The 12,431-nt window shown below is 30.9% G+C and overlaps 1 protein-coding gene across 1 annotated transcript; it reads right to left on the bottom strand.

Moving 5' to 3' along the window:
* Window positions 1–3,871: 3,871 nt before the first annotated feature.
* On the bottom strand, window positions 3,872–4,763 carry LOC112506356 (ethylene-responsive transcription factor 4). The gene has a single exon (XM_025110364.1). The coding sequence runs from the start codon at window positions 4,761–4,763 to the stop codon at window positions 4,038–4,040; it is 726 nt and encodes a 241-aa protein (XP_024966132.1). The 3' UTR covers window positions 3,872–4,037.
* Window positions 4,764–12,431: the final 7,668 nt, after the last annotated feature.

Below are 12,431 nucleotides of genomic sequence, written 5' to 3'. Positions count from 1 at the left end.
ATGACCAAAATGCATTTTTTTGATTTTTTTTTACAACTAAAAATACTTTAATGAAATAATTATTTAATATGTAAAACAATATAAAATATACAACCCAAATATAACCGTAAGCCAAACGATGATGGTGGTCAGCAGTAGTTCAGATCGGTGGTGGTTCCCAGTGGTTCAGATGGTGGTCGTCAGTAGTGGTTCACATCGATAGTGATCCGCGGTGGTTTAGATCGGCGGTGGCGGCGGTGGTTCAGATAAGTGGTTGTTCAAATCGTTGGTGATCGGCGGTGTCCGACGGTGATTCAGATCAGTGGTAGTCACCGGTAGTCAGCAGTGGTTCAAATCGGTGGTGGTCCATGGTGGTTCAGATGGCGGTGCCCGACGGTGATCAGATCGGTAGTAGTTGGTGGTTTCAGATCGATTGTGGTCTGTGGTGGTTCAGACGACGATGATGGGCAGTGGTTCAAATCGGTGATAGTCCATGGTGGTTCAGATCAACAGTGGATCATATTGGTGGTGATTCAGATCGGTAGTGGTTGGCGGTGGTTCAGATGGTGGTGGTCGGCGGTGGTTCAGATCGACGATGGTCATAGGTGGTCAACGATGATCATATTGGGTTTTATGAGATTAGGGTATATTATGTTAAGGACATATTTGATATTATGAATATAAAGAATTTAATTTCATCAAAATATCATATAGTTGTTAAAGAGTGTTAAATTTATTTATTTGCAAAAGTTTTAGAATTTTGAAGATTCCTTTTATGGAAAAAAAAATGAATCAATCAAGGAAATGAAATTCAACATTCCAATTCCATAAAAAAAATTCAAAATTAGCGAACCAAACGCCCTTTATTCTCAAACGATATAAAATAATATGCCAATTAAGAATGTAGTTAAATCGGTAGAGGTGTGAACGCTGCGACTTATTCCCATTTACTTTTGCAAAACCTATTTGCAAGAAAACTTTAACTTTTTTACCGTATCCACAGTCAACAAGACAGGTAACGATTAGGATAAGTGTTATTTTATTACCTTATTTATCTAAACTTAAAGGTAAATCTTGTTTAATATGAGTGTTTTTTGATATTATATATTAATTAATTATAATTAATATACAAAATTACTTTTACCTTATTAAGACCTCTAATTACTTATAAAGCTACTTTTTAGGTTCCTAAAATAAAAAAAATAAAAAAAATTGATTATTGAAAAAGAGTAAACTCAAATTTAGTTTGATTTTGTTTTAATTTCCTTAAAAGTTCATTGATTATGGTGCGACCAGTCAAAAAGGTTACTTGATTATGGTAATAACCAGTCAAAAATAAGTAATTAAATTAAATTAAATTAATATTTTTGTTTTTTTAATAAATATATATCAATTTAAAAATAAGTATTATATTCTTAATAATAGGATTAAATATTTTTTTTATCTCTTTATTATAAATGAAAAATTGTTTTATAATTAATTAAAAAGTGTGATAATTACATATTTTATTTTAAAAGATAAAATAAATCATATTTAACTCTTACTTATAATTTGCTTGGTTGGTTTTCATCAAGTACTGTACGGATAAAAGTTGACTGTTTGGCTTAATCTATCTGTATAAATTAAAAAGACCTATTCATAAATGGAAGGAGGAGCGTGTCAAAAGTGACTATTTTGGAGAGAAAAAAAACTTGACTTTTTGTATAAAATGTCCTTTGGAAACTTATGGACTGTTTGTTTATCTCTTAATAATTCAATTAAAAGACAACTTTTGAATCGTTAAAGGTAAATCTTGTTTGGTAAAAAAAAAGTATGTCTCTTAATGGTTCTAAAAACTATCTGAATGATTATGTATCTTAGATCTCCCTTATCCATTCAGCACCCTAATTTCACTGTAACCAATTACCAAACAATTATATTTTATTTTACACTATATCATGAGAGTCTTTTAATCATTTTGCACTAAACCATTCAGTAACTCTCAAACAACTCCTTAACAAATAAACCATTTTTATATTATAAAATCATTATCAAATAGTCATGTATAATTGATTGAAAAATATTTTGTCTTTCCTAATTTTTTAATTTTTAATTTCTAAAAATATTTTGATATTTAATTAATATATTTAATTTTATTAAAAGTATAAAATTCCAAAAGGTATTAGAAAGACGGAGAAAATAATGAAAGGGGAGTCGCCGTCAATGCCGTCCTTGGCAGAAGCACTAGAATACATACACCTTTCTTTTGGTAGTAATAAATGCGACCGCCAATATCCACCGTTGGATCTCATGATTGTTTTTCGTCTTAAATCCATCCACCACCGTTAGATCTCATGATTGTTTTTGKCTCCCATCCACCAGCAGCTTCACCTATTTTAAAGCCAGCCACCGTTTCTGCTAACTCCACCAGTCGGCGCTCCCCATAAAAATTACTGCGCCACGTGCCCTCCCTTTATTTTTCGTCTTTTTAACTAATTAAAATTAAAATATTTAATTAAATACTACCAAATCTTTAGCTAACGGAACGAATACTTTTTTATTAATTTTTTTAATTAAAAAAATGGTGTAATACAAGGAATTTCTTTAAAATTATATATTATTAAAATATTTATAATTTCTTAAAATAAAAAATTAAAATCTTTAAAATAAAATACAATTAATTTCATCAGATTTTCCATTTTAAATTTTTTTTCATTAATTATATTATTTAAATATTTTATAATTTTAAATCTTAATAAATTCATTTTTGGGATAAATAAAAACTTACTTTTTTTAAAATTTTATTTTATATTTGAAGTTTTTTTTATGATTTTTTATTTTATATAATAAAATAAGAAAAATATTAAAGTATTATAGAAAATAAAAAGTTGATTTTCTCTGTTATATAAAAGTTGTTGCTTTAGCATCTTTAACGGAGGTTATTATAAGAATTCACTTTTTCAATTTTTTTCTATTAAAAATTTATAACCATTAAAAACAACACTAAAAATAACGATGTTTTGAACACTAAAGAGCATCGAAACATCTTTAATATCATAATAATAAAATAATATATAATTATAAAAATTGAATAAAGTTTTAGTTTTCAATTATAAAAGACTTATTTTATTGACCTTCAAATATAGAGACCAACATTTTTTATCTCCATTTTTCTTAGTATTTTAACTCAGTTGGAAATGAGAACACTTTCATTTTTGTGTTTTTAGTAACGAATTGGAGATAATCCAAGGGATTTCCAACTCACTAATTAATAATACGTAAAAAAAACTCGATAATGATAGTTCTTATAAAAACTTATTATATGAGTCATATATAATATAAGTCAAATAAATATTTAAATACAAACTAAAATTAATAGATATCAAAACTTCAAGATAAGAATCAAGGTTCTTGTAAAATAAATAAATAAAAATAAGGTTCCCATTCATAATGCTGGTTCTTGTAAGAAACTACACTTTTTATTTATAAACAGATGCAAAACACGATTACTTTTTTAGTGCTCGCTAAAAAGATGCAAATACGAGAACTTTTTAAAAAATAATATATTATAATATTATTTTTTAACCGTAAAATTATGGTGGAATTCGGTGCATTAGCGTTTTTATTTTATTTTTTATTAAAATTAATTTTAATGGTGTTGGGAGATGGGGGGCGGAGGAAGCATCAATGATCGTAAGCCGTCTGTTTCGTTGCAGCAATGTCTTACACTTGGCTGCACAAATGGATCTTAACAGAGTACAGTAATATATGCGCATGGTACAATCAATCAATGCACAGACGCCATTATCGAACATAAAAAAGCTTAACCAGATCGATTGCAGCAAAATTGTGATTGTAAATGGAGGAAAGTAAAATTGCAGGGATGGAGTTTTGGTGATGATGATGTATGTACAAAACGAAGGAAGATTTAACATTATCAGCGCATCAAAACATTATCAGGCTGCTTTAAATCCTAATACATTTTCGTTTTCTTCTCTAATTTTTAGGTTTGATCTGCTATGGTGATGGAAAAAAGGGGGAAACCAAGGGGCGGGGGTGGCGGAGGGGTACAAACTACATCAGGCAACTTCCGGTGGAGGAAAATTTAGATCGAGATCGAGAGCGAAGGTTTTTTCTGGCTGTGGACGATCGGAAGGATAACTGAAATTGACGACGGATGAAGAGTCGGAGTCGCTTTGAGCGCCGTTGACGACGGCGGCGCCGATTGTGAGACGAGGTGCACGAACGACGGATCCGTCCAATCTGAACATATCCAGACGGTTGCTGTGTTTACCGTTGTTGTTATTGTTGTTGTTGTTGATCTGCGAATGGTAGAGGAACAACGAATGAGCCATCGGAAAACCAACCGGGAAGTGCGAGAGGCTGAGATCGAGTGCCGAAGGTGGAAGAGGAGCGGCGGCAGCAGCAACAGCAGCAGCAGCAGCGATCGGAACCGCTGAGTTAGACGACTCAACGGTGCTGCTCTCACCGCTAGGGCTTTTCGTCACAACCTTCTTCCCACCGGCGCCGCCGCCAGCGGCGGCGGTCGGCAGAGACAATTCGGTCGATGTAGGAAAGTTCGTCTTCGCCTTATCACCCCGAAACTCACGAGCGGCGGAATCGTAAGCACGCGCCGCCTCCTCTGCAGTATCAAACGTACCTAACCACACACGGCTCTTCTTACCGGGATCCCTGATCTCAGCTGCGTAACGTCCCCATGGCCGCTTCCTTACCCCGCGATAGCGAGTCTCGGAGCCGCCATTACCGCCGCCGGCGTTGCCGTCAGGTTTCCCGCGAGGAGCCATGGTGTAAGAAATGGAGAAAGATTGGACATGAGAAAAAAGGGGATGGGATGTGGTGGGTTTTTATAGTGGATGATGAGTCGTAGAAAAAAGGGGCTCCGCACCACTCTCATGACAAAAGGCGCGTGTGGATGAAATGTTAGGCTCCTCCTCCGTGGCCTGGGCCTAATTTCAAGAGGTTTTACCACCCACCCATACTTTCCTAAATTAAAGGTGTTACAATTCACCCTCTTTTTTCACTTTACCACCTCCAACTTCCAACTTTTTCATTTTCAGACCCTAAACAAATCTCTCCTTTGACTACCGGTTTTACGGTAAAAGATCGTTTGTCGTACCTTCATGGTGGTTAGGTTACAGTTACATATTACGTCGTGTAATACCATTCATACGTAATGCAACTGCTTTATAACAAACGTATCCTTTGGTCGGTGTCGGGTATCTTTGGCGTCTTCTAACGTTAGCTGACATTTGAGGTTAGCACGTGGAACAATCTTTCCGGACGATACAAAAATGTATGGCACGTGCGTGATTACGTGGCTGGATATTAGAATGATGAAGGTTGGTTTCACGAGTTCGTTTGATAGAAGTGTGTAAGTCTATGGGCGTTAGGGGTTGTAATGTCATGTAGATGTGAAAGTAAATTTATGACGATAAAGACGGTTGGTCTTCATATGGTCGTTACTGTTAGATTTCGTATGGAAATATATGTACTTGATGTATCTTGTGTTATAATGAATGCATTCTTTTGTCGGTGTTGGTTGTTAAGACGTGGCGCGTGTGTGATTACGTGACTGGTTATTGGACCGATAAGGGTTAGTTGTGCGGAGGTGTTTCACAAGTTCATCGATAGAAGTATGTATAACCAAATAAATCAACGATTGTTAGGGATTGTAATGTCGTGTAGATGCGAAGCTAAATTTATGTCAACAGAGACGACCTACCTTAATGGTCGTTACTGTTAAGTTTCATATAGAAACGTATGTAACTGATGTTTACTTCGTGTTTATAATTAATCTATACTTTTGTCGGTGTCAGCTGCTAGACTTACAACCTCGTTATCAAGTATTTTATATTACAAGGTTAATAGACATATGAGGTTTTAACACGACGTGATCTTTCCAAACGATACCTTTCATATGCACGCGTTGATTACGTGGCTGATTGTATGAGTGATAAAGACTGGTTGTTCAAAGGTGTCTCACACGTTCATGCACAAAAGCGCATACATGTATAACCATATATCTCTACGAGCGTTAGGGCTGGTAATGTCATGTTGACGTGAAACTAAATTTACGTCGTTAGATTTGCACAAGTTCTAGTTCAGACACAATAGTCAAGTTATAAGATATGTACTTAACAACTAGAAAGTTACCTATTTAACCCTCAACCATCATAAAAACGACAAACTGAAAAAAAAAATGCTCGAAGTTATTGTAACCACTGGTTATCATATGGAAGAAAATAACCAGAATCTAATATCAGTTCGGTTTCACTGGTTTCTCCTTACACATTGTCTTACAGTTACTCGTTTATGTCTCCCATAATGTCTCGACAAACGTATTGGATTTTTTTTTTCTTTCTAAATGCAACACATATAGAAATTACGTCCTGATCTAGGCTTGCAAAATTATTGGAATTGACATATAACTATCATGAAAGACGTTAATAGAAAATATGCTTTTTAAAATATACGCATAACAAATAGCAGCATAACTAAAACTATATTAAAAAACAAAACAAATGATGACGGTAACTTTATACCTATACTCGGAATCTGATGGCAACAATTCTACCATGATTCCCGTTTTTTAAACACCTTCGTTTTTAGTTGTTATTATTTTTTTCACAGCTTCCTGACTCGTTTTTTTCTGTTACGTCCATTCTAATCGTTGTCTGTTTTATGTCATTAATAAAGAATCTACCAATGATCGTCCACTGATGTTGAAGATAAGACGAATGAGATTACCCAATGATTATTTGATCTTTTTGTCACCCAAATTCAAAGAAATATATTTTTAATGATTTAATTACATATCAGTTCAATTAAATTTGTACGTCAGTATCAAGACATGGTTAACGTATATATAATATAATAATTTATAGCACAGTGGTAAAAGCTAAAACATCACATGAACTAAGGGTTTGTTTGGTAGTGACCGGAACGATTAAGAGTTTCTCATGATATATTGTAAAATGAAATATAATTGTTTGGTAACTATTTACAATGAAATTAGGGCGCTGAATAGTTAAGGGAGGTCCAAAATACAAAATAATTATGAGAGTTTTAGAACCATTAAGAGGCAATATTTTTTTGTTGTCAAACAAAATTCACCTCTTAACGATTCAAAGATTGCCTCTTAATGAAAATATTAAGAGATAAACAGATAACCCCTAAAATGTTATATTTCATACATTTTTTTCCATCAAATTACTTATATCAACATTTAATTTCAAAAAATATAAAATATAATTAAAAAATTAAATAGTAATCAAGTTTATTAGAGCATTTAATACTAATATATTCATAATTAATGAAGAAAATCTCCATGAATGCTAATAAATCACAACATTTTTGTATTAGAAATTTGAAATAGACCTAAAAGAAATACATTAATTCCCACATTTTATTGCCTTTAAATCAAAATAAATATAATATTTAAAAGGTAAAAAATATTTATTTTCTTTTTATAATTCAAATTAAATTATATGAAATAAAACCAATTTTCACATTATGCCATTTTTATTAATTTAATTTTTAATGTTAATAATAAAATTAGAAAAATAATTCCAAAACATGTAAAAATACTATATTCCAAAGCATTATATGTGTTTTATTTTATCGACCACTCGCCTCCTCTGACAACTGACGGTCTAGGTTTGCCGAGCAAGTTGCAACCGGAACCGTCGAAGGAGGAGATAGCTTAATGAGTACTAAGTCACTATCGGAAAACGCCACTAAAAGAGCGAATAAACGTATCGAGGTTGGTGGAGAAAATTGCAACGAGAAGACGTTATTAATTTTTTTTAATTAAATAATTTTCTCAGACTTTGATGTTAAAGAAATGCATAAAAAATACAACGGACTTTACTTTATCTCCTATTTAGTAACGGTACTTTTTTTGTTATAAAAAAATTTAACCTTTTTTAATTTTATTTAAATTTTACTTGATATAATTTATCGACTTACATAATATCAATCGATGTTGATTTAATATTTTTTAACGTAATTAATAATTATAATTTAATTTAAAATTTTGACAGCCACGTAACTATTAATTATAAATTTTACCATTTATCAGTAAAAATACATAAGAAACCATAAATAATTATACAGGTATTACATTAATCTTGAAAAACAGTATTTATTATTAAACTAAAGAATAAATAGCGTTTTTCCGTCTTGTTGTTTTATGAAAGTTTCTATTTTCGTTTTTTGTACTTTTGAAATTATAATTCTCGTTTTTATGGTTTACAGTTCGTTAATGTTTTCGTTCTTATGGTTTACAATTTATTGTTATTTTTTTCACTATGATTTACAACTCATTGTTGTTTTCGTCTCTCATACTTAACAGGTAGAAGTTAGTTTGAAAACAAAAATAGCGTAAAAACAGTAATTTTAAAACACCTGAAGGACGAAAATTGAATTTTCGATAAACATTAGGGACTAAAAACGTAATTTACTTCACATTAAATAAAAAAGAGGGCTATTTACATTTTATTTTGACCAAAAAAGAAAATGTTATTAATGGATGAGGTGGTAAAGGAGCGCGTAGCTCACGCGCGGAAAGTGGCGAGTAGGCACGTGATAGCGGTGAGTTTGAAAATATTCAGCAGAGTCAATCTCAAGTTTGACTACGTGAGTAGGAGGAGTAAAGCCCACCTCCCCCTCATGACGTTGCCTCCTTAATTGTATCATACTTTTACACCTTGAACTTATATTATAATACATTTTTGGTCCTTTAATTTTCATTTCCATCAAAACATACCTTCAATTTAATGCCTATTAAAAGTTTCACTAAAAATCAAATCAAATAAGAATTAAAACATCTATATATATTATTAAAGAAAGAAGTTCAAAAAATATGATGTATACAGACATTTTCTGTATCTTAAAGAGTAAAAAACAGTTTAATAATCAAAACCAGATATTTTACCATCACCCACGTATAAGACAGTTAGAAAGAATGAGACGATCAGTGATAGTTCGATATCTATGATATACTGTTGCTAATGATTGCATTTTAATTGTGGATTTGGGGTTCTAAACCTGTCGTCGGTTACTTTAAAGAAAATTACCAAGTTGATGTTCCCGACTGACTGAACTACAATCCAAGATTGGAACCTTAACCTCTTAGGATTAAAATCGGGTGACCAACGAATAACGATCAGTTTGTCTCTACGATCGGATCCTAAATTGGTTTCGTTGCAATAAATTCCTTCATGCTTACAAAATCTGGTTGTTTTTGCTTTGAAACTAAAAACAAAAATTTCCATGTAAAACAAAATTGATTACTGTTGCTTCGAGTAACAATAATTAATCAAATTTGTAGCATATTCAAACACCCCGCTTTATATCTTCAGTGTTCATTTACGTTTGTTGTCGTCTTTTAATCGATAACTTTATTCCATAGACGATTAATTACATGTCATTTACGTTTGAAAAGTTAAAGCATCTCCAACAGCTTCTCCAAAATAGAGAAAATGAAGATTTTGAGCCAATATTTTGTTCCAAGAGTTTTATCAAAATTATCTACAAAATGAAGAAAGTAAGAGAGAGAAAATAAAAGAAATTGTTTAGTTTTCTATAATATAATGTGTTTATTCCTGGTTAAACTGGGGGAAATGAAAATGACAGGGAAAATTCATTCCCTGTCATTTTTATTTTCATTCCTCAGCATTAACCAAACAATACATGAGAATCTGTTGGAGATGCTCTTATATAAAAATGTAAAAACTATACACCAAAAGTTAAAATCAAGAAAATGTTAGATTGGATTTTTCCTTGAGCAAGCCATTTAATCACTAAATTGAGATTGTATTGATAAATTTATAACCTTGTTGAAGAATGTAACCAAATTGTCATGAAAATTAGCATTACCATAAAGTTGGAGGACTTAAATGAAAATATGAAAAAGATGGGGGACCATTTGTTACTCCTAAGAAACTATGCTGACGACAGGAGAGAGAAAGCGTGTGTATGTAAGAATTCTCCTGGCTCGGGACTTCCTACAAATTCCGGTTCAACCGCTCCCATATTAAATTTAATTAATAAATATTTAAAACATATCCAACATATTTTTTTAAATAAAAAATTTCAAAATATTTTAAGAATATTTAGATAAAAAGTAAGATTATCAGCGATCTTAACTGGTCCGATTCGAAACTTATATCTAACGATACTGACGTGGAAAATATTTTTTTAGCTTATTCAGTGGATAAGGACTATTAGACAGTTCCTGAATGGTTTTATACAGAATGATTAAGAGGCTCTTATAATATAGTGTAAAATGGAATATAATTGTTTGATAATTGTACAAAATAAAATTAGAGTGTTGAATGGTTAAGAGAGACCCAAGATACTAAACCATTCAAATGATTTTAGAATCATTAAGAAACATACTATATTTTTATCAAACAAGATTCACCTCTTAGCGATTCAGATGTTGCATCTTAATAGAACTATTAAGAGGTAAACAAACAACCGTAAAATTAACTGAGATCAAACTCAAAACCTGTTTTGTATTTAGTTGGTGAAATCATCAATCTCCTTTGTTAAGTCAGTTACATATTAGAGATTTTTTGTTCTAACAAATTTTTTAAAATATTTATTTAAAATAAAAAAGGTAGAAGATATGAAAATTTTCAAATTTGGAGAATTATTAAGAAATAATATTTACAAAAAAGGATTATGAAAAATAACTTTAGAAAAAGAAATAATATTTTATCAGATATTTGAAGTATTTTAATAATATAATTAATTTTGCAGTTAGTAAATAGAGATTTGGAGTTAAATGTATTTCTGTATTTGAGATTTTGAGTTTTAATTTTACTTTTTAAAATAATTTTTGGAGAATCTGCTGTAGATGTTCTTAATGGTAAAAGTTTAAATCCAGTATTTAAGAGTATCTCAAACATTTATGTTAAAATAGGGATTTTTGATATTTACAATGGAATTAGGGCGCTAAATGGTTAAGGGATGTCAATGATACAAAATCATTCAGAGGGTTTTAAAGTCATTAAAAGACAGATTTTTTTTTTGTCAAACAAGATTTACTTCTTAATGATTCAGATGTTAACTTTTAATGAAACTATTAAGAGGTAAGCAAACAACATCAAAATGTGTTAAAAGTTGTCTTGCTGTCAATTTAGTATGACAAAACGAGTGTTCTGGTATTTCAATTTTATATTTAATTTGATCGGTAACCAACATAATTGTAACTATTAATTATGCATATATTAAGTTTTCAAAGTTTTTTGTTACATGAAAGACATTATAATAAAATTAACAGATGTCATATAGATTGAAAATCCATTTATCAGATAAAATGAATTCAAATAAAAAACAATGAATGTTTACTGTATAAACTAAGAAAAAGAGGTTTATCGTTACACTTACATTAGATAATATTTAAGACAACATTCGTTACTTTTGATGAATTTTATTCTAAATTACATTGAAAATCCTATTCGGTACAAAGTTCGACCAATTGTATTTATGTATGTTTCTCAGATATAATTATCCGACCAAAAAAATTATATATATAGATAGAGAGAGAAAGAGAGAGAGATAGAGGAGCGATCAAATACAAACCACTCATATTTGTACAAACCGTGCAGACCACCCTCATCCGTGGATTTCATTGTTTAGAAATTTTTTCATGAAATTGTTTAATTTTGTGAAATTGTTTCATATAATACTTTTTCTTAATGAAGTTGTTTCATATATGGTTTTGTAATTGTTTCATATAATATTTATGAAATTTTAATGAAACTGTTTCATGTATTTCTCTAAAAATAATATAATGAAGATGATAATATCCATGATTAACACCCTCCACGATAAAAATGATTGATCAACCTCTCATGATTACAAAAAATGAACAAAATGAAAAATTATGATTTGGTGAATGGGATTTGTACGGTTTATACAAATAACATGGTTTGCAAAATAAACTTCCTCTCCCTCCCTCTCTCTCTCTCTCTCTCTCTCTCTCTCTCTCTCTATATATATATATATATATATATATATATATATATATAGTTGGGTTCATGTGAGACAAGGTTGTTTTCGTGAGACATGTGAGACAAGGTTGTTTTCGTGAGACATGTGAGACAACTTTTTTACACTTGAAACTTCACAGCAAAATGTTGTGAAGGTAACCTTCACAGTGCATTCACAGCAAAAACACTGTAAATGTTACCTTCACGATATTTTGTTGTGAAGTTTCAAGTATAAAAAAGTTGTCTCACGTGTTTCACGAAAACATACTTGTCTTACATGATATTAAGTGTGTGTATATATGTATGTGTGTGTATATATATATATATATATAGGGTTTATTTCAAATACAACCTATTGCATTTGTACAACCAATGCAACCCAATAAATTGAAATATTTATGGAAATGATTAGAGTTCATTTATTATGATTTAAATATTTATGGAAGATGA

Source organism: Cynara cardunculus (genome assembly GCF_001531365.2).
Source record: "Cynara cardunculus var. scolymus isolate 2C chromosome LG 2, CcrdV1, whole genome shotgun sequence".
Classification (NCBI taxonomy): Eukaryota; Viridiplantae; Streptophyta; class Magnoliopsida; order Asterales; family Asteraceae; genus Cynara; species Cynara cardunculus.
This window is presented reverse-complemented; position numbering and strand designations above follow the sequence as displayed.